This window comes from Macaca fascicularis, chromosome 13, assembly GCF_037993035.2.
Source record: "Macaca fascicularis isolate 582-1 chromosome 13, T2T-MFA8v1.1".
Classification (NCBI taxonomy): Eukaryota; Metazoa; Chordata; class Mammalia; order Primates; family Cercopithecidae; genus Macaca; species Macaca fascicularis.
The window spans coordinates 36,291,049-36,313,306 of NC_088387.1; the positions used below are offsets into that span (position 1 = coordinate 36,291,049).

Below are 22,258 nucleotides of genomic sequence, written 5' to 3' on the forward strand. Positions count from 1 at the left end.
CCACGGCAGGAGGCAGAGCGCTGGGGCTTTGAAATCCTTTTGTTGGAGAGATGGGGACAGTGATCCAGTGGTCTCCATTCTGACCTGGGGGTGGGAAGCGCGGGGCACAAGAAGGTGCTTGACCAAAGAGAGGTTGGGGGAAGGGTGAGCCCTATGCCTGCTCATTAACTGGCAAGGAAAAGCTGTTTCGTGGTCAGAAATGGCGTGGTCGCTAAGACAAACGTGTGGACAGCCCCAGCCCCGGAACTCACCTGGACATCGAGGCGTTCATGGCGAGGGCGGGGTAAGGGTGCCGGAAGCCACCAGGAGGAAGGGAGTACACGGGCTGGCCTTGCCTGTGAGGGTGAGGAAATCCGGTCAGCACATTGGGAAAGCTCAGGGCAGGGGAGGAGAGGCGCTTGGGAAGAGGGGATGAGAAATAAGGGAAGGAAGTGGGAAGGCAGAGCTGGGAGCAAGCTGCCCGGGCGGGAGCAGGGAGGCCTAGTCCTGGGCTTGCCTCTGAGGGGGCTCCACAGTGCAGGGCACGCAGGGCACAGAGGCAGGGCTCGGCGCAAGGAGGGAGCAGGGGGAAGAGAGGCCGTGGGTTCCTTACTGTGGGACGAGCCAGCCGAGGGGGTGGGGGATTTGTCCGACAGCTCCGGGAGAGAGTGGGTAATACGGTGACAGCTCGGATGGGTGAGGGGGCCGGGGGATTCCTGCTTCCAAAGAGAGATGTGTCAGACTGCCCCTCGCCCTGCCAGAGCGTCGCAACGAACATCAAATGGGAGTGTCCTGCCCTATGTCCCTGCTGCTCTGCAGCCTAGCGGGCGCTTGTGGCATCGTCCTTGCCCTCTGTCACCTCCCTAGCAGCTCTCACCAGTCAGTCAAGGACATATTCAGGGAAGGCAGGACTAATGCACCCTTCTCTAGCTGCATGGATTCCATCTCTGTGAAGAGTACCTTCCAGCTGGCTGTGATATAGAAGCCAGTATCCTGGAAGAGAGGACAGGACCCACAAGATCAATGACAAGAGTCACTGGTGAACTAAGTCTCTAGAAAGCCCGCCTCATTCATGGAGAAATAAACTTTGGATTCCTCCTCCACATGTGTCTTCCTCATGCTCTGTCACTTGTAGTGACTTATTTCTCCAAAGAAGGGCCCCAGAAACGCTTTGCCTTCCCCTGGCCACTCTGTGTGAATGCTATAAAGTCGGTGGCTCCCTGGAATGGACAGGTCTGGTGGGCAAGTTGTTGTCAACAACAACAAAAAAAGCCAGCTCAGGTTGGGCACAGTGGCACACACCGGCAATCCCCACACTGAGGTGAGTTGATTGCTTGAGCCCAGGAGTTTGAGACCAGCCTGGGCAACATGGCAAAAACCCATCTCTACTAAAAATACAAAAATTAGCTGGGCAAGGGCATGGGGGCATGTGCCTGTGGTCGCAGCAACTCAGGAGGCTGAGTAGGAGGACTGCTTGAGCCCGGGCTGCAGTGAGCTGAGATCACACTACTGCACTCCAGCTTGGGCGACACAGCAAGACTGTCTGAAATAAATAAATAAATAAAAGCCAGTTTGGCCTCACTGCTTTATGGTTGCACTTCTATGTCTGCTTAGACGGATGAATCTATTTAAAAATGTTCAGTTTAGGGCAAAGATGTCTTGGTGTGGGGAAGCACGGCCCACAGCTGGGCTGGACTTGGGCAGTCACCCCAAACATTGCCTGTGGAGCCAGGCCCTGTGCTTCACTGCTGAATTCCCTCTGGGCCTTATGACCCTATGGTGGGGAAGGTACGGGGAGGTACAGATGAAAAAAATGGGCCGGGCGCGGTGGCTCAAGCCTGTAATCCCAGCACTTTGGGAGGCCGAGGCGGGTGGATCACGAGGTCAGGAGATCGAGACCATCCTGGCTAACATGGTGAAACCCCGTCTCTACTAAAAATACAAAAACCTAGCCGGGCGTGGTGGTGGGCGCCTGTAGTCCCGGCTACTCGGAGGCTGAGGCAGGAGAATGGCGTAAACCCGGGAGGCAGAGCTTGCAGTGAGCCGAGATCGCACCCCTGCACTCCAGCCTGGGTGACACAGTGAGACTCCGTCTCAAAAAAAAAAAAAAGGCTAAAGTTAGCACACAAGGTCCAAAGACTCCCGAGACAAAGAGCGATGATTTGACCCCAGGTCAACCTGATATAAGGGCTGTTATATTCCCACAAAAGAGAAGCCGCCTGGCCTGCAGCAGCGCTGCCTGAGTGGCAGACCACTTACCTGTCTTTGGATCGATCTCTGGGGAGAGGTGGGTGGGAGGGGAGCCGGGGGAGAAGTGGTCATTGCTGTAGGTGATGAGCGGAGTCAGTGGATGCATGTGATGCGGGTGCTGAACGACAGGAACTTTATTGGACTGAAAGAGAGAAAAAAAGACCAGGAATAGTTGCCAAGGAGATAGAGAGTACGACCAGCTGTTATTTACGGAATCAACTAAGTGCCAGGTATTCTCCAGGCAACATCCCATTCAGTCCTCACAACAGTCCCTGAGAGTTGACAGCAGTGGACACAGCAGAGAAGGAAGTAGCAGGACTTGAGAAGGGATCATACCCACCCTCCAGCTTCACCCGCAAGACAGCCCTCCCCTGCTCCCCTCACGTGCACTGTATGCGGAAAATACTACAAGCTGCTGGGGGATGATCTGCGCTGTGTCATCTTACTGAATCTGAAAAGGTTTTTTTTTGTTTTTTGTTTTTTTTTTAGATGGAGTCTTGCTCTGTTGCCCAGGCTGGAGCGCAGTGGCACAGTCTCGGCTCACGGCAACCTCCACCTCCCGGGTTCAAGCAATTCTCCTGTCTCAGCCTCTGGAGAAACAGGGATTACAAGCATCTGCCACCATGCCCGGCTAATTTTTGATATTTTTAGTAGAGATGGGGTTTCACCATGTGGGCCAGGCTGGTCTTGAACTCCTGATCTCAGGTGATCCACCTGCCTTGGCCTCCCAAAGTGCTGGGATTACAGGTGTGAGTCACTGCGCCCGGCCCTGAAAAGGTTTAACACACATTTTCGAAATAAACTTCATAGAAACAGTCGCTGTTAGGTTCAAGTCTGGGACTGCGAACAGGGCAGGGGGAGAGTTGCCCCCATTAGACCTCATACCACCAAGTCTCATATTCAGGCTTTACAGGCACAACCCCAAAGCACTGAAACACTTCTCTCTGCAGCACTTTATTCTGCTGACCTCATTACCACATTCTGTGTAAAACACCAGCAAACGGAAGGAGCACCATTATTTTATAAAGCGATTGAGAAAGAAAAACGCTGGCACATCACAGACACATCTTTAGAGATGTTAACATGGGAAAAACTTGTGCGTCCAAGAATTGGGAAACTGAACTAACTTTTTAATTGTTTCAACCTAATCTGACTTATCCATAAGGCTTTTTATTTTAAAAACATCTACACGTCACTGAACCCTGCACTACAAACACAGCACTAGGCATAATGTCTAGTCCTTATAACCTAGAAAAGAAGTTGTGATTACCCCCATTCCAGAGAAGAGGGAACAGCCCAGAAAGATTACATGACTTAGCCTGGGACACAGTTAGTAAGTGGCAGAGCTGGGATTCATATCAGCTGTTTATGGCTCTAATAAACAAGAATGTTTTCTCTTGTACAACCTGCCTCTCCCAGAACCTTCTCAAAACGTAAAACTTACCTATCACAGAGAAAGGACAGACATTGTTTTTTGATAATAAGATAAATGAGTTACAAGTGGAGAAGAGATTTCTTTTTAAAAGAGAATTGTGGCCGGGCGCTATGACTCACGCCTGTAATCCCAGCATTTTGGGAGGCCAAGGCGGGCGGAACACCTGAGGTCAGGAGTTCGAGACCAGCCTGGCCAACATGGTGAAACCCTGTCTCTACTAAAAATACAAAAATTAGCTGGACGTGGTGGTGTGCGCCTATAGTCCCAGCTACCCCGGAGGCTGAGGCAGGAGAATCACTGGAACCCGGGAGGCAGAGGCTGTGGTGAGCCGAGATCGTGCCACTGCACTCCAGCCTGGGTGGCAGAGCAAGACTCCATCTCAAAAAAAAAAAAAAAAAAAAAGAGAGAGATTTGTAAAAATGATGATTTGGAGGTGACCCAAGGGCTACAACTCCAAATATTCCTGTTTAAATTTTTCATTTCATAGATTCCATGAGCCCTTTCTTTCCTTTCATGTGGTGCCTATTTGGTACTCATAATGCAAACTCCAATCCATAGATTTCCTGGGTATCCTTGAGCTCACCACAGCCTTGTTCCTTTTCAGTGTGCCAAGCAGAGGAGAGGCGGAGAATTAAACCGTTCATAACCATGACCACCAGGTGGTGCCAGCACACAGCTGGACCCTGCTGGCGGCTGGTGGGCTCACCGGATGTTGCACAGTGAATTTAAAAATTACCATCTTCTTACTGTTTTCACCTGTCCAATTATTCGTTTTTGAAGATATCTCCATATACATGAACATATAACACAAAAGTATTAAAAATTATTTTAAGATCAGATATCCAGGAAGCCAATGCATCTTAATGATAGAGTTTCTGGAAACAGCTTTGTCTAAAGCGTGACTTTTAGTATTATAAACGAAATAGAATTATTACCAGAGTGAAAATAAATAATCGCAATTAAAAAATACATAAACTCTGTAATTAAAAAAAAAAGGCTAAATAGAAGTACACCAAAAATGTAAACAACAGTTATGTTTGAGTGGTGAAACTATGAGTAATTTTGTTTTTATTGTCCCTTCCATATTTTCCAACTTTACTTTCACCATGATCTACTACTTAAAAAAATGTACTATGAATAACACAAACTTTCTAAGAAAGAAATACAAACTATCATAATTGTATCACAAAGCATTTAGACAACTAACCACACTATCCTAACCCTGTCACTATGGTCATTGTGGCATATCTCCTTTCATTAAGACTTTCTGTGCATCAGTTTTGTGTGTGTGTGTGTGTGTGTGTGTGTGTGTGTGTGTATGTGTTTGAGATAGGGTCTCGCTCTGTTGCCCAGGCTGGAGTGCAGTGGTGCAATCTTGGTTCACTGCAGCCTCTGTCTCCCAGGTTCAAGCAATCCGCCCACCTCAGCCTCCCAAGTAGCAGGGACTACAGGTGTGCACTGCCATGCCTTGCTAATTTTTTGTTGAGACTCAATTTTGCCATGTTGCCCAGGCTGTTCTCGAACTCCTGGGCTCAAGCAATCCACCCACCTTGGTGTCCTAAAATGCTGGGATTACAGGTGTGAGCCACTGTGCCGGGCCTCTGCATTAGTTTTATTTAATTTTATTTTGAGATGGAGTCTCGCTCTGTCACCCAGGCTGGAATGCAAGTGGTGTGATCTCGGTTCACTGCAACCTCTGCCTCCTGGGTTCAAATGATTCTCCTGCTTCAGCCTCCCAAGTAGCTGGGATTACAGGCGCCCACCACCATGCCCAGCTAATGTTTTTTGTATTTTTAGTAGAGATGGGGTTTCACCATGTTGGCCTGGCTGGTTTCGAACTCTTGACATCAAGCGATGCCCCCCTCCCGCCACCCCGCCTTGGCCTCCCAAAGTGCTGGGATTACAGGTGTGAGCCACCACGCCCAGACTCTGCAACAGTTTTAAATTTACATTTATTTACATCATTTATAGCCATCTTAAAAACTGGTGATAGCATTAGGAAATCCTGATTGCTTATGTGCTGTAGTTTGGCCTGGGGAGAAACCAGCAAACAGCACTCAATAGGTAACAGAATTAAGCATTAGGTTGGTGCAAAAGTAATTGTGGTTTTGGCCATACTTTTAATGGCAAAACCACAATTACTTTTGCACCAACCTAATACAAAGTAGGGAAATTTTTATTTGAAAATCTATGTAAAGTTGTCGAAATGCTGTGAGTTCTTACCGTTTCCCACTAGGTGGCATCATTGTCCACAAAATGAACCAGGAGCGAACGCGGGAAGTAGATGTCGCCTCCCAGAAGGAAGGTTCTCCTTGCAGGGTTCTGTCCCAGTAAAAGTTCCTGTTCCTTTCTCTCCTCAGCTGCCTCCAGGGGCAGGATGTTCACAGCATAAACCCAAACCGAGGACTAGGAATGCAGGGAACCACCACCCACACTCCGCTGTGGATAACCCCAACAGGGACAAAATACACAAGCTTGGGCATGGGTGTGCATGGCCAGGCAGCTGAATCCAGAAGCATCCAAAGAGCCCCTCAGACCTAAATCCTCAGGCAAGCCCTGCGGGCCAGCTCTTTTTAACTCAGGTGTTTCCCGTCTATTTCAGTCTGTTTGTAGAGTTGGTACAAGCCAAATGTCTTTAAACTCTGGTCTCCCCTAGGAAGCCATCTGCCCTCTCTCACATACTTTTTTTTTTTCTTTGAGATGGAGTCTCGCTCTGTCGCCAGGCTGGAGTGCGGTGGTGCGATATTGGCTCACTGCAACCTCTGCCTCCCAAGTTCAAGCAATTCTCCTGCCTCAGCCTCCCGAGTACCTAGGTCGACAGCCGCGCGCCACCATGCCCAGCGAATTTTTGTATTTTTAGTAGAGATGGGGTTTCACCATGTTGGCCAGGTTGGTCTTGAACTCCTGACCTCAAGTGATCTGCCCACCTTGGCCTCCCAATGTAGTGGGATTACAGGCATGAGCCACTGTACCCGGTCCTTCACCCTTTCGTTAACTGGTTAAATGTTTGTGGGGAATCTGTAGGGCAAGCACCGAGCTGGGCAGCCAAAGGGGAGGAGGCTGACAGAGACACAAAGGGCCTGGGTCTCTGATGATGTCGCTGCGTTGCTGAACTACCTGGCCCTGCAGAAAATATGGATCATAACAATAAAAAAGAACATGTACTTTTGGATCTACTATGTGCCAGGCACTGTTCTAGGTCTTGTGGAAGCCATAGAGAATCTTACCTATTTAGGTAAAAATACCTATTCTCATGGTACTTGATATGGTTTGGATGTCTGTCCCCTCCAGATCTCATACTGAAATGTGACCTCCATTGTTGGAAGTGGGGCCTGGTGGGAGGTGTTTGGGTCATGGGGGCGGATCCCTCTTGAATGTCTTGGTGCCATCCTCATGGTAATAAGTTAGTTCTCACTCTCTCATGTGAGATCTGATTGTTTAAGGGTGTGGCCCCTACCCCCCGCCCCTTGTTCTTTCTCTCGCTGCAAGATGCACCTACTCCCCCTTTGCTTTCCGCCACGACTTGAAGCTTCCTGAGGCCCTCCCCAGAAGCAGATGCTGGCACCACACTTCCTGTACAGCCTGCAGAACCGTGAGCCCAAATAAACCTCTTGCTTTATAAATTACCAAGCCTCAGGTATTTCTTTATAGCAATGCAAACAAACAAACACACTACTTATATTCTAGTTGGGAAGACAATAAATAAAACATATATTAAAAATAAAATAGGCCGGGTGCAGTGGCTCATGCCTGTAATCCCAGCACTTTGGGAGGCTGAGGCAGGTGGATCACTTGAGGTCAGGAGTTCAAGACCAGCCTGGTCAACATGGTGAAACTCCATCTCTACTAAAAATGCAAAAATTAGTTGGGTGTGGTGGCACGTGCCTGTAATACCAGCTACTCGGGAGACTGAGGCAGGAGAACTGCTTGAACCCGGGAGGCAGAGGTTGCAGTGAGCCGAGATCGTGCCACTGCACTCCAGCCTGGGCAACAGAGCAAGACTCTGTCCCAACAAAAATAAAATAAAATAAAAAATATTAGATCGATAAGTAAGTCTACTAAAATATTTTAATACAATGTTAAAATGCTAAGAAGAAAAACTAAGAGAAAGCAGAAAAGAAATATAGAGGGGTGAGTAGGTTAAACAGGATGTTTCGCAGGATGACCAGGGAAGATGTCAATGAGAAAATGATTGCTTTTTGGAGACAGAGTCTCACTCTGTCCCCCCAGGCTGGAGTGCAGTGGTGTGATCTCAGTTCACTGCAACTTCTGCCTCCTAGGCTCATGGGATCTTCCCACCATGCTGGGCTAATTTTTGTATTTTTTGTAGAGATGGGGTTTTGCCATGTTGCCCAGGCTGGTCTCGAACTCCTGGACTAAGCAATCTGCCTGCCTAGGCCCCACAAATGCTGGGATTACAGGTGTGAGGCACTGCGCCTGGCCTGAGAACATGACTTTCAAAATGACTGAAAGAAGTGGGGAGCTGGACACGCTGATTGTGGGAAAGGACACTTTGGCTGAAGCAACACTAGTGTAGTATGCCCGCCATAGCACGTGTGAGGACCCACAGCAGGCCAGTGGACTGCGGCAGAGAGAATGAGGGTCTGTATGGATGTGTCAACAAATACTTTCTCAGCTCCTGAAAGCAGCGTGCTGCAGACTACGAAAAATGTGAAGGGAAGTCAAGAGTCTCTGCAGGGCAACAGGAGACAGAAAATGCTCAGGGAACTGGAATGTGCTTTCAGGTCCTTCTGAGCAATGGTATGTTTCTGAGGTCTTTGCAAGTAGGACACGATTTGTCATTCTTTGAATAAGCCTTTCCTTACCCGAACTCTTGTCTTCTCACTGTTTGCTGGTATTAAGGGTGGCAAAAGACAGTCCTAAGGTCACCTTTATTTTTGTTCCTTTGGCATTGGCCTTTTTTTCTCTTCTGCATGGATGCTTGAAGGAAAACATTTATAAACCCTTGCAATTTGAATTGTTTTTAGGATGTGTCTAGGTGAATGTCAATTTTCATTGAGTTTTATAGAATTCAAAGGAGCTCTTTCGATCCATAAATTCAAGTTTTTGTTTTTAGAGCCCATTTTAACTTTCTTAGTTGCCTCTTTTCATTTGGTTTGGTCTCTTCTTTAGAAACACTATTTGTAGAATGGCTTTTTTATTTTTTTTCTCTGTATCTATCAGTGACTTTCTCATCACTGTTACAAGTGGCACAAATGTGACTTGCCACAATGTCAACTCCAGTCTATACAAAGATTAAGGAGCTGGGAGACATGAGTAAGAATTTCAAAGACACCAAAGCTCAATAGCAGAAATGCATGGAAGGAATGATGCAGGTGGAAAACCATCGCTACCTGCTAAAACTAGTGGGTGAAAAATTGATGAGAAATAGGGCATTGGCTTAGCCTTGGAGCCTCTCCCTACAAAACACTTATTAATTACAAAGGGAAAAATTGTTACCCTACGGTGGAAACGTTTGTCAGACACCACCTAATCCAAACAGTTGACGCTAACATCACTAATACTGGGACAAAGGCAGACTGTAGGGCTGCCTCCTGAAATGATGTACCAAGGATGCAACTTTAGTGCAGTGATATTCTGGCCAAAAATGTACAATCTGAATCTAACCACGATGAAACATCAGACAAACCCAAACTAAGGGACATTCTACAAAACAGCTGGCCTGTACTTCTCAAAAAATGTGAAGGTCAAGAAAGACAAAGAAAGGCTAAGGAGCTCTGCTGGATTCAAGGAAACGAAAGAGACATGATAGCTACATGTAATCCATGATGCCGGGTGGAACCCGGGACCCGAAGAAACACATGGCTATCACGGACATTACTGGGACACAGGCCAAAATTTCAATCTATATTGTGAGTTAGATAATAATATGAAAAGTTAATGTTACTGGGTGGGTGTGATGGCTCAAACCTGTAACTCCAGCACTTTGGGAGGCCAAGGCAGGTGGATCATTTGAGGTCAGGAGTTTGGGACCAGCCTGGCCAACATGGTGAAACCCCGTTTCTACTAAAAATACAAAAATTAGCTGGGCGTGGTGGCAGGTGCCTGTAATCCCAGCTACTCAGGAGGTTGAGGTAGGAGAATTACTTGAACCCAGGAGGCGGAGGCTGCAGTGAGCCGAGATCGTGCTGCTGTACTCCAGCCTGGGTGACAGAATGAGAATCTGTCTCCAAAAAAAAAAAAAGTAAATGTCACTTTCTTCATTTTGAGGACTGTACTGTGATTATTTAAGAGAATGCCTTTGTTCTTAGGTAATATAGCTAAAATATGTAAGGGTAAAGGGTCACAATGTTTCCAAGTTACTCTCAAACTTTTCAGAAAAGAAAAAAAGAGAGAGAGACAGAAAAGCATAAAGCCCAGGGGAAAAATGTGTGAATATGGATAAAGGTTATATGGGAGTTCCTTGTATTATTCTTGAAGCTTTTCTGGGAGTTAAATAATACCCAAAAGTTAATACTGTGTACTAAGAATTACAATCAGTATTGAGGGTAGTACAGAGAACCAACAGGATATGCTATGGGTTTTGGAGATTTCTGCATCTACACAGGTATACTGGTGAGAAGATGGAGAAGCTATGTACAATTTTATTAATTTTTTTTTTTTTCAGACAGGGCCTCACTTGGTCACCCAAGCTGGAGTGCAGTGACCTGATCATGGCTCACTGCAGCCTCAACTTTCTGGGCTCAAGTAATCCTCCTACCTCACTCTCCCGAGTAGCTGGGACTGCAGGTATGCGCCACCACGCCTGGCTGATTTGTTTTATTTTTAGTAAACATGAGGTCACACTATGTTGTCCAGGCTGGTCTCAAACTCCTGAGCTCAAGTGATCCTCCCACCTCAGCTTCCCAAAGTGCTGGGATTACAGGTGTGAGTCACCGAGCCTGGCTATATGTACAGTTGTAAAAGGGAAATTCCAACGAATATTTTTGAGAATTGGCATGTTAAGCAGCATCAGGTTTCTCAGCTCACAGCTGGAGCAGAGCTATTGATGTTTTTTTTTGTTTGTTTGTTTTTTTTTTTTTTTTTTTTGAGACGGAGTCTCGCTCTGCCACCCAGGCTGGAGTGCAGTGGCCTGATCTCAGCTCACTGCAAGCTCCGCCTCCCGGGTTCACGCCATTCTCCTGCCTCAGCCTCCCGAGTAGCTGGGACTACAGGCGCCCGCCACCGCTCCCGGCTAGTTTTTTGTAGTTTTTAGTAGAGACGGGGTTTCACAGTGTCAGCCAGGATGGTCTCGATCTCCTGACCTCGTGATCCGCCCGTCTCGGCCTCCCAAAGTGCTGGGATTACAGGCTTGAGCCACCGCGCCCGGCCGATGCTCTTTAAGAGAACATCCAGCACTGGCTCAGCAATCAATACTTCGACAGGAAACTCTCCAGTTTGCTCCCAAGAGTGACCCAATTTGCAATGCTAAAACTGAGTGTTTACCATTATTAGTGCAGACAATGCCCCATGCCAGTGGTTCTCAAAGCTCAGTGGTTCTCAAAGCCCAGACCAGCAGCCTAAGCATCACCTGGAAACTTGTTAGAATGCAAATTCTCAGGCTTGACCTACTGCGAACCACTGAATCCAACTCTGGGAGTGGAGTCCAGTGATTTGTGTTTCACTAAGTCCTCTAGATGACTCTGGTGCCTGCTTAGGTTTGAGAACCACTGTTCTAGAAATGGTTCTCACAAGGGCTGCAAAGTTGAAATCATCCAGAGAGCTTTTAAAATTCCCAATGCTCAGCTGGGCGCGGTGGCTCATGCCTGTAATCCTGGAACTTTGGGAGGCCGAGGCGGGTGGATCATGAGGTCAGGAGACCATCCTGGCTAACATGGTGAGACCCCGTCTCTACTAAAAAACGTAAAAAATTAGCCGGGTGTGGTGGTGGGCGCCTGTAGTCTCAGCTACTCAGGAGGCTGAGGCAGGAGAACGGCGTGAACCCAGGAGGCGGAGGTTGCACAATCTCGATTGTGCAGCCTGGGCGACAGAGCGAGACTCGGTCTCAAAAAAAAAAAAAAAAAAAAAAATGCTCAAGCCACATCTAAATTCCATCAGAAACTCTAGGGGTGGGGTTCAGCAATCTTTGTTTTAACAAGTTCCCCAGATGACTCCGATGCCTGCCCAAGACACCCACCAATGAGATGATTAGGAAGATGCTGCCAGTGTCTAAACAGTCTTGATGGGGTCCTTCGAATACTGAGAAGATGACAACCAAGAGAAATTCTAGTTTTGATCCTGCTGAAGATGCTAAACTCTGACAGAAAGTAATTGGACACGAGACTAACACTTGCAGTAATAATTCATTTCTGTTTGGAGTATATTCTACATTTTTTTTTTTTGAGTCAGAGTCTCGCTGTGTTGCCCAGGCTGGAGTGCGGTGGCGCCATCTCCGATCACTGCAAGCTCTGCCTCCCGGGTTCACGCCATTCTCCTGCCTCAGCCTCCCGCGTAGCTGGGACTACAGGTGCCCACCACCACACCCGGCTAGTTTTTTGTATTTTAAGTAGAGACGGGGTTTCATTGTGTTAGCCAGGATGGTCTTGATCTCCTGATCTCATGATCCGCCCACCTTAGCCTCCCAAAGTGCTGGGATTATAGGTGTGAGCCACCGCGCCCCGCCCTGTTCTACATTCTTGAATCTCAAATACTAAACAAGATCAACAGGTCAGGATGTAGCCACGTGTTTGCTTTTATTATTTATTTATAATTCTCTTTCCTTCCCTTGCCCCATCAGTATTAGACTTGCCCCTATGTATTAGTCTGTTCTTGCATTGCTACAAAGAAATACCTGAGACTGGGTAATTTATAAAGAAAAGAGGTTTAATTGGCTCACAGTTACACAGGCTGTACAGAAAGCATGATGCTGGCACCTGCTCGGCTCCTGGGGAGGCCTCAGGAAACTTTTAATCATGGAGGAAGGTGAAGGGGAGCAGGCGCATCTTACATGGTGGAGGAGGAATAAGAGAGAAAGAGTGGGGGGAGGTGCTGCACACTTTTAAATGACCAGATCTTGCAAAAACTTGCTCGCCATCACAAGAATGGCACCAGGAGATGGTGCTAAACCATTCATGAAGGACCACTCCCGTGATTCAGTCACCTCCCACCAGGCCCTACCTCCAACACTGGGGATTACAGTTAGACATGAGGTTTGGGTGGGGACACAGATCCATACCATATCACCTTATGACTTGATCTGACCGATGAAATATTTGCAGACATGAAATGAAGTGAGAGGAAGCTTTCAATATGCTTCCCTTCTTTTGTGTCTGCCACATGCCATGAGAAGGACATGCCCTAGACAGCCACTGGTCCTGGGATAAGAGCCATGTGGAAAAGACCTGAACCTCCCCTTAACAAGCTAAAAGAGTCACTCCAGGTGACCTACAGGTCTATCAGTGGAAAAAGAAATGTTAGCTAATGTAAGCCACTGAATTGTTTGTTACACAGCATTATCAAAGAAATAGTTGACTTGGGCTGGGTGTGGTAGCCCATGCCTGTATTCCCAGCACTTTGGGAGGCTAAGGCGGCCAGATTGCTTGAGCCCAGGAGTTTGAGACCAACCTGGTGAACATGCCAAAACCCCATCTCTATGAGAAATACAAAAAAGGAGCTGGGCATGATGGTACACGCCTGTGGTTCCAGCTACTTGGGAGGCTGAAGTGGGAGGATCACTTGAGCCCGGGAGGTGGAGGTTGCAGTGAGTCGAGATTGTGCCACTGCACTCCAGCCTGGGTGACAAAAAAGACAAATAGCTGACTTAAGACATAAAGTCTACAAAAATATTTTTTGAGAAACACAGAAAAGTATAAAGAATGATACCACACCCAAAACCTGCCACGTGGGATTGTTTTTATAGCTTTTAAATTTTGTTCTTTTTTCTTAAATAAAACATCACAGAAAGTTAAATCTTCTTAAACACTCCACCAGTCTTATGCTCCTCCCCACTTCCCAAAGGCAGCTACCATTTAAATGTTCCCATTCTCCCTTAAAAATATATACGACCAGTAATCCCAGCACTTTGGGAGGCTGAGGCAGGAGGATCACTGGAGTCTGGGAGGTCAAGACCAGCTTGGGCCATATAGTGGAACCCCATCTCTACAAAAAATAGCTGGACGTGGTGGTGCACACCTATAGTCCTAGCTACTTGGGAGGCTGAGTAGGGAGGAATGCTTGAGTTTGAGGCTGCAATGAGCTATGATCATGCCACTGCACTACAGCCTGGGTGACAGAGTGAGACCCCGTCTCAACCAAACACAAAAAAACAAAATCCGGGAGGCTGAGGCAGGAGAATTGCTGAACCTAGAAGGTGCAGGTTGCAGTGAGCTGAGATCACGTGCCATTGCCTGCTTGGGTGACAAGAGTGAAACTCCGTCTCAAAAACAAAAACGAAACCACAAAACCAAAACCAAAACCAACACATACACACAAAAACAAAACCCCAAAAATATGGATGTTAAAGGTGCTTCTGGTGAGGCTTCAGATGGAAATGGGGAACATGTTAATGGAACTAGTGGAAAGGTGATTCTTGTTACAAAGTGCGAAGAAACATGACTGAGTTATGTTGTAGTGTTTTGTGAAAGGTAGAACTTGTGGGTGATGAATTTAGATATTCAGCACAAGTTATTTCTAAGCAAAGTGCTGAAGATGCGGCTTGGTTTCTCCTTACTGCTCATAGTAAAATGTGAGAAGTAAATTATTGTTAAGCAAAAAGGAACCAGAACTTGAAAATTTAGAAAATTCTCAGCCTAGCCTCATTGCAAAAAAAAATGAGGTGTGTTCCTGAGAGAACACCAATGGTGTGGCTGGACAATCAGATACTAAGGAGACTGGGGTTATGACTCATGGATTCAATCAATCACCTCAGCAGAAATATTGCCCTTTTGGATTAAAGCGGACAAAGACAGGACGAAGGGAAAGAAGGCTGTCAGACTGCTATAGAATGGGCTATAGTGATGTGGCTGCAAACATTTGTTATCCTTCAAGAAGAGGGAAGAATGACCCCAAGAGGGGATTCAGAAGGTGTAGCTGCCGCCCAGGGCCTCAGGGGCACAACTCCCAGCTCCCATCCTGGTGGGCTGGAAGGACAGAGAATGAATGGTGCCAAAGAGGATTATTATCGAACCTTAAAAGTGAATGGAACTCTGCCAGCAGACTGCCTTTAGACTTAAGACAGTAAGTCTTTCCTGCCAGTCTCCAGCCCACCCTCTTAAATCTTTCTCCCTCTACACATTCTCACTCACCCACTCACTCATTCACTATATACACATACATCACCTTGGTTCTGTTTCCCTGGAGAACCCTAACACAGAACTGTTCTATATCTTTTTTAATTTTACTTTTCATATCATGCTAAGCTGACTAGGAGAACTGTTCTATATCTTGATTGTGGTGAACTCATGTATGACTGTAGGAGTTTGTCAAAACTCACAGAACTATATACTTGTGTGAATTTCACTATATGTAAATTGTATCTTAAAAATGAGGAGGTTGGGCATGATGGCTCATGCCTGTAATCCTAGTACTTTTGGAGACTGAGGTAGGAGGATCACTTGAGGCCAGAAGTACAATGCCAGGCTGAACAACATAATGAAACCCTATCTCTAATTTTTTTTAAATGGGGGAAAAGCGCACACGTATACAAATATATGCACAGGATGTTAACTTTAGCTTAAAAAATGGGGCCAGGCGCGGTGGCTCACGCCTGTAATCCTAGCACTTTGGGAGGCCAAGGCGGGCAGATCACCCGAGGTCAGGAGTTCAAGACCAGCCTGGTTAACACGCGAAACCCCGTCGCTACTAAAAAATACAAAAATTAGCCAGGCGCGGTGGCAGGCGCCTGTAATCCCAGCTACTTGGGAGGCTAAGGCAGGGAGAATTGCTTGAACCTGGGAGGTGAAAGTTGCAGTGAGTTGAAATCGTGCCATTGCACTCCAGCCTGGGCGAAACAGTGAGACTGTGTCTCGGGGAAAAAAAAAAAAATTGGGCCAGGCGTGGTGGCTTGTGCCTGTAATCTCAGCACTTTAGGAGGCTGAGGCGGGCGGATCACTTGAGGCCAGGAGCGCGAGACCAGTCTGGCCAACATGGTGAAACCCTGTCTCTAGTAAAAATACAAAAAAATTAGCTGCGCATGGCGGTGAATACCTTTAATCCCAACTACTCGAAAGGCTGAGGCAGGAGAATCTCTTGAACCCAGAAGACGGAGGTTTGCAGTAAGCTGAGTTTGCACCACTGTACTCCAGTCTGGGCAAGAGTGAGACTGTCTCAAAACAAACAAACAACTGGAAACCATCTATATCTATATTTAAAATGTTTAAATAAAAGGCAACCAGGAAGAGAGAGGTGGCAAGGTTTCAAAGTTGGTAGATATTTCTGCCTTTGCACTAACCTCATGTAGATTTTTCTCTACACCTTCCTCTATCCCTCGACTCCTTACTCCCTAGGTCTCTTTTCTGATTCTGGATGCTCAGCCTAACAGCAAAAATTTGCATTTAAAAAAACCATGAATAGCTGACCACTTTCCAAAAAGCTGGATTAAGTCACTCTAAAGTTCTGGAGAACTGCAACCATTTCCAAATTACCTAGATTATTTGTCTTCTGGCCTCTGGCCCCATTTGCCTGTAACTCAGTAGAATTTATTAGGCATCTACCTGGACAGGTAGCATTTTGGTCACCAGATAGAAAGCAAGTTATAAGTACACACACATACAACCCCCACCCCCAGACTGAAATACTATTGAACAAAATGTTTGTGGGTTGTGGGATTACACATCTTTTTCTGTGTTTTCTGGCATTTTCACAGGAGTTCTACATAGTACATGCATTACTGTTATGGTTTCAAAAAAGATTTTTTAAAATTAAAAAACAGTTCTGAAAGAAAAAAGGGGTTGGATCTTGGGTAAATGTGGGTAGAGAAGGGTTATTAACTTTTTACCAGACCGTTCATTCTTCCATTCATTCAACAAATGTTCCCGAGCATTACAACAGGCGCTCAGATGCGATTCCTGTCTTCGTGTTGCTTTATATTCTAGAGGGGCACATATGTGCATATGTGTTTTGTGTGGCTGGACACAGTGCTCCTGCGGGAGAGTGGAGGGAAGACAGGCACCTGGCATGTGGGGCCATGGTGAGGGGTCTGGATAATAATCTGCAAGTGATGAGATTACACTGATCGGGTCTTACAAAGAGTTGCTTATATAATGTTCCTGTTAGTCTTTAGAGCTTGTTTTGAAGGTGTAAAATCCAAATTATTAATACTTAACTTCATCCTGCACCCTGGCCCAGTTGTGACTTGCTTAGACATACTTCCTCGTTAGGCAGCTTCTACATGACTCACTAAATCTCTGCAAGTATGCAAGCTGTTTCTTTCACTTGCTCAACTCCCAGGGCAAACCTCATCTTAAATATTTTACTCCTGACTCTAAAATACATTTCATAAGCTCAAGTATTTTAACAAAAAAGCCAGTGTCCAAACCTCTGTGACTCCCTCCGAAAAACCTTCAAGTCCTGTTCACACGTCTAGCCTGGAGAGCCGCACCGAGTAAACTGGGATGTCTCCAGGTCCTCCTTCCACTCCGCCTCTGGTCTGTGATTTGCAATTACAACAATGATCCTCAACTCTGGCTGCCCCTTGGAATCTCCTGGGGAGCTTAAAAACTAAGATACCAGCCGCACCCCAGACCAATTAAATCATATCCTTGGGGGATTAGATGCTAAATTCTATAGGCTCATTATCTCTGTTACCTCTGCAATCTGTCCATTTATTCTGGCACCTAATTCAGGCCCTCATTACCTCTTAGTTTTGCTAATTAAACAGTATTTTCATTGTTCTTTCCTTCTCATTTAATAATAGTAGAGGTAGCGGTAGTAGTGGTGGTGATGCTGGGAGTAGTAAGCTAATAGTTATTGAGGACTTACTTTGTAGTAGAGGCACAATTCTAGACTAATTACAATACACTGGCTCATTTTTGCACAACGACTCTATGAAGTCAGTCCTCTTCTAATCCCCATTTAATAGATGAGGAAACCAAGGCAAAGAGAGATGAGGTAATTTGCTTGGAGCTGCATAAATAGAAAGAGGTGGATCCGGGATTTCAACCAAGTGTATTATACAGCCTCCCACTCATATACCCTCCTCCCTGGGTAGCTCAGGTTTTGCTCCTGCACATCCACACCTCTTGTTGGAATGAGATGCTCTGCCTCAAAAATTCAGAATGATGGTCTTCTCCCCATCTGTTGAATTCCCAGTTAATGTTAAGATTTTCTCCCATGAATGTTCCTTAAGTTTTTGAGGCCTGTTTCTGCTTTGCTATATTCGAATACAGACTATGATAATATAACATATACTAGAAAATTATCCATGTTGCTATCTATAATGCCATGTGTGGCAATGGTTCATGCTTCTCTGCCCTTAGACAAAATAAGGGACCCCTGCCCCACCACAATGCTGGGTGATTATTTGCAGAGCACACATCTGCAACGGTTAGATGTTTGTTTGGCAGTTGGAACTGTGGGTGAAGAACTTTCTTGAGAGTCCTACAACTCTCTTGATGGGATTTTATATATTTTTCTGTCACAAACATTGAGAGTAATAAGTGATCATGAAGACCTGATTTATTTGAATAAAAGTCTAGAAAGAAAATGGAAGCTTAGAAAGGACAAACAACTGATTATGTGTATCAATACAGTATCTCAGAGTCAATGAAAAGATTTACAGGAAGCAGAGAGTAGTCAGGGCTTGGGTGTCAGCTGTGTTGCAAAAAAACAGGAAAATGAGTGGAGTTAGTTATTAGATGGCGACTGGAGCGCTGAGCTGGGCTACAGTGGAGTGGCAGAATAAAGGAGGTGACAGAGGTGAGGGAAGTCAGGTGGTAAACATTAAAAAAGAAACAGGACGGTGCTCACAGGGGCAGGAAGGCTGAACACAGGGTTTTTTTTTTCATTTCTCAGAGAATGATTGCTCTGTGCAAAAGGAAAAATGGGAAACTCAGAGTACACGTGTTAGTTTTGTTTTTTGTTCACAACAGGGTCTCACTCTGTCATCCAGGCTAGAGTGCAGTGGCACAATCATGGCTCACTAAAGGTTCGAACTCCCAGGCTCAAGAGAGCCTCCTGCCTCAGCCTCCTGAGTAGACAGGACTATAGGTGTGAATGACCGCATTTGGCTAATTTAAAAAATTTTGGCCGGGTGCAGTGGCTCACGCCTGTAATCCCAGAACTTTGGGAGGCCGAAGAAGGCAGATAATCCCAGCTACTTGGGAGGCTGAGGCAGGAGAATCGCTTGAACCCAGGAGGCAGAGGTTGTGGTGAGCCAAGATCACATCACTGCACTCTAGCCTGGGCAACAAGAGAGAAACTCCGTCTCAAAAAAAAAAAAAAAAATTTTTGTGTAGAGATCTTGCCATGTTGCCCAGACTGGTCTCAAACTCCTGGCCTCTTGGCCTCCCAAAGTGTTGAGATTAAAGGTGTGAGCTACCACACCTGGCCCCCATGTGTTAGTTTTTTTTTTTTTTTTTTTTTGAGACAGAGTCTTGCTCTGTTGCCCAGGCTGGAGTGCAATGGCACAATCTCAGCTCACTGCAACTTCCACCTTCCGGGTTCAAGCAATTCTCCTGCTTCAGCCTCACAAATAGCGGCAATTACAGGTGCATGCCACCATGCTTTTTTTTTTTTTTTAAGACGGAGTTTTGCTCTTGTTGCCCATGCTGGAGTTCAATGGCACAATCTCGGCTCACTGCAACCTCCGCCTCCCAGGCTCAGGCGATTCTCCTACCTAAGCCTCCCGAGTAGTTGAAATTACAGGTATGCGCCACCACGCCTGGCTAATTTTGTATTTTTAGTAGAGACAAGGTTTCTCCACATTGGTCAGGCTGGTCTCAAACTCCTGACCTCAGGGGATCTGCCCGCCTCAGCCTCCCAAAGTGCTGGGATTACAGGCATGAGCCACTGCACCCGGCCTCATGTGTTAGTTTTTAAAGGGAAATAACGTTCTTTTTTTTTTTTTTTTTTTTTTGAGACGGAGTCTCACTCTGTTGCCTAGGCTGGAGTGCAGTGGCCGGATCTCAGCTCACTGCAAGCTCCGCCTCCTGCGTTTACGCCATTCTCCTGCCTCAGCCTCCCGAGTAGCTGGGACTACAGGCGCCCGCCACCTCGCCCGGCTAGTTTTTTTGTATTTTTAGTAGAGACGGGGTTTCACCGCATTAGCCAGGATGGTCTCGATCTCCTGACCTCATGATCTGCCCGTCTCGGCCTCCCAAAGTGCTGGGATTACAGGATTGAGCCACTGCGCCCGGCCGGAAATAACGTTCTTGAAAAGTAGATGGAGATGCAACAATATTCAGAGAGACACTAAGACAGAGGGCCCAGTCATCTCAGGTCTTCAGGAGTGGGCTGGGGGACGGCACAGAGAGGTAGAGGAAGGCACAGATCTGAAACAGAGATGGCTGCACTGGGGGCAGGTGCGGGGCACCAGCCAGGTCTAGGGTGGGCAGATGTGGTCCGGACATCCTCCACCAGGACTGACTGGCACCACTAGAGGGCACCTGCGCCTCATACTTGACCACTACCCTGGCTTATGCCTGAGGTGTGGGGTGCTTGTTCAACGGGCAGCTTGTGCCTTGGCAACTGGCCATAGAACCTGCTGCCTTTCCTGGATGGCTGGTCCCGCCACTCACGGTTCCTTCCACTGTCATCCTTGCCTGACTCCCTGGTGATGGCTGTGACAATCACCTGAGAGCTGCATGTGGCATCCCACTGTAGATCCCAGTGTAAAATCCCAAGGGCTCCACAGGAGTGTGTCTCCTGATTACTGGAACTCACACAGGCTCCCTGCACCCTTATTTATTTAGCTTTCTTTTTTTTTTTTTTTTTTGAGACGGAGTCTCGCTCTGTCGCCCAGGCTGGAGTGCAGTGGCCGGATCTCACCTCACTGCAAGCTCCATCTCCCGGGTTTATGCCATTCTCCTGCCTCAGCCTCCTGAGAAGCTGGGACTACAGGCGCCCGCCACCTCGCCCGGATAATTTTTTGTATTTTTAGTAGAGACGGAGTTTCACCGTGTTAGCTGGGATGGTCTCGATCTCCTGACCTCGTGATCCGCCCGTCTCAGCCTCCCAAAGTGCTGGGATTACAGGCTTGAGCCACCGCACCCGGCATTTATTTAGCTTTCTGCGCACATCTTCTTTCTCTTCTGCTAGACTCTAAGCTTTTAATGAATAAGAATTATCAGCATCTCTTAAAATGTCCTATGAGATGAAATAATGTCTGGGATTTGCTTTAAAACCCAATGCAGCAGGAGGGAAATTCTGGGTAAAGGGAATATGGGGATTCATTATATAATTCTCTCTACTTTTACACATCTTTAAAATTTTCTATAATTAAACTTTAATAAACATCATAGAAGCCCAATGCCTCATACCTAGTACAGGGCAGTAACAGTGAAGCCCTAGGTCTGCTTGTCTATAAAATGCACAGGCCATGCAGGAGGGGGTTCCCTTCTAACCGCATCCCCTGATTCTGAGGCTCACTGTACAGTGGGCAAGCACCAGTTAGCTTGTGGGGTGAGTGCGTCTTAAGGCAAGTGTTGACCCAAGCGCCCAGGAAAAGCCCAGGAAAGTAGGATATCTGGCTCTGTTCCAGGAGCATCTCTTATCAGCTATGGGTTTCAGTCCTTTGCATGTCCTGAGGAGGTCAAAGGAACTGCTTGGACCTACTGCTCCAGTCACCCAGGATTGTCCAGACCCTCCTGTCCAGCTGGTATTGCCACAGGGCCTGGCAGAAAAGGCTCGGATGCCCTGAGGAGCATTTGTTTGCATATGTCCTATTAAATTATTTCCTATAACATCCTGTACAGAAGAGCCTCTTCAACATTGCCTGGCAGCTATGAGGGAGAAGAGGAGGCAATTCTGGGTGAGCCTCAACAGGAGAGAGAGGCCACCCCTACCCACGTGAAGTGGGCAGCAGGTTCAGATGGCAGCCAGGAAGGATCGGAGGCAGGCTTCCATGATGAACCAGGGTGAGCAGCCAGGGCCGTGGGGGTTGGGGGACAGCTCTTCCAATTACACAACATCCAAGGCGGTGTGGTGTGTGTGTTGAGGTTACAACCCAATTGGAGCCCCAAGCACTCAGCTCCTCCTCACTGTACTCACACATTTGAGGAAACACTGTTGGACCCCATCTGCTTCAGCACGATGGCAGAAGGCAGTGGCAAGGGATGAGGCCAGGCATAGTGGCCCTTTGGTGCTTTGAGGTGAAACAGACTTACCAAGTGTGCTGGAGATGGTGACCTTGTGTCCTTGACTGTGGCGCTGGAGGGGACATCGAGGAGGGGCCATTTCATCTGCAGGTACTGTACAGGGAACAGAAAAGAAAAAGCTGTTGGTGAGATGAGGCCTCACAAGTACCCACAGTTTGCTGGGCTCTGCTGTTAGGGCACCGGGGCAGGCCATTGGGGTGGCCTGCATTTTCACGCCACATGCCCTGTACTGGATCGATTTCCAAATGATTATAACAGGGGCAAGCATATATTTACAATCACCACCACCCTCACCATGCCCTCTGTCATTTTGGTGGGGACACGAATGGCAACTAAGCTGAAG

At 46.9% G+C, this 22,258-nt stretch overlaps 1 protein-coding gene across 7 annotated transcripts in view; it reads right to left on the reverse strand.

Annotated features, from left to right (window-relative positions):
* The window catches only part of TCF7L1 (transcription factor 7 like 1), a 180,071-nt gene that overhangs the window by 5,392 nt on the left and 152,421 nt on the right, over window positions 1-22,258 (reverse strand). For 4 of the 7 annotated variants that reach the window (XR_012422116.1, XM_005575444.4, XM_074011376.1 and 1 more), the window contains 5 exons: window positions 21,925-22,008; window positions 2,239-2,371; window positions 940-972; window positions 593-695; window positions 252-335 (listed from right to left, as the gene is read on the reverse strand). Coding sequence is in view for 5 of the 7 variants with exons in the window: in XM_005575444.4 (XP_005575501.1) it covers window positions 252-335; window positions 593-695; window positions 940-972; window positions 2,239-2,371; window positions 21,925-22,008 (437 nt within the window). In the remaining 2 variants the exon portion in view is untranslated. The remainder of the gene's footprint in view (window positions 1-251; window positions 336-592; window positions 696-939; window positions 973-2,238; window positions 2,372-21,924; window positions 22,009-22,258) is intronic. The other 3 variants (XR_012422117.1, XM_005575445.4, XM_074011378.1) reach the window with 1 other exon arrangement.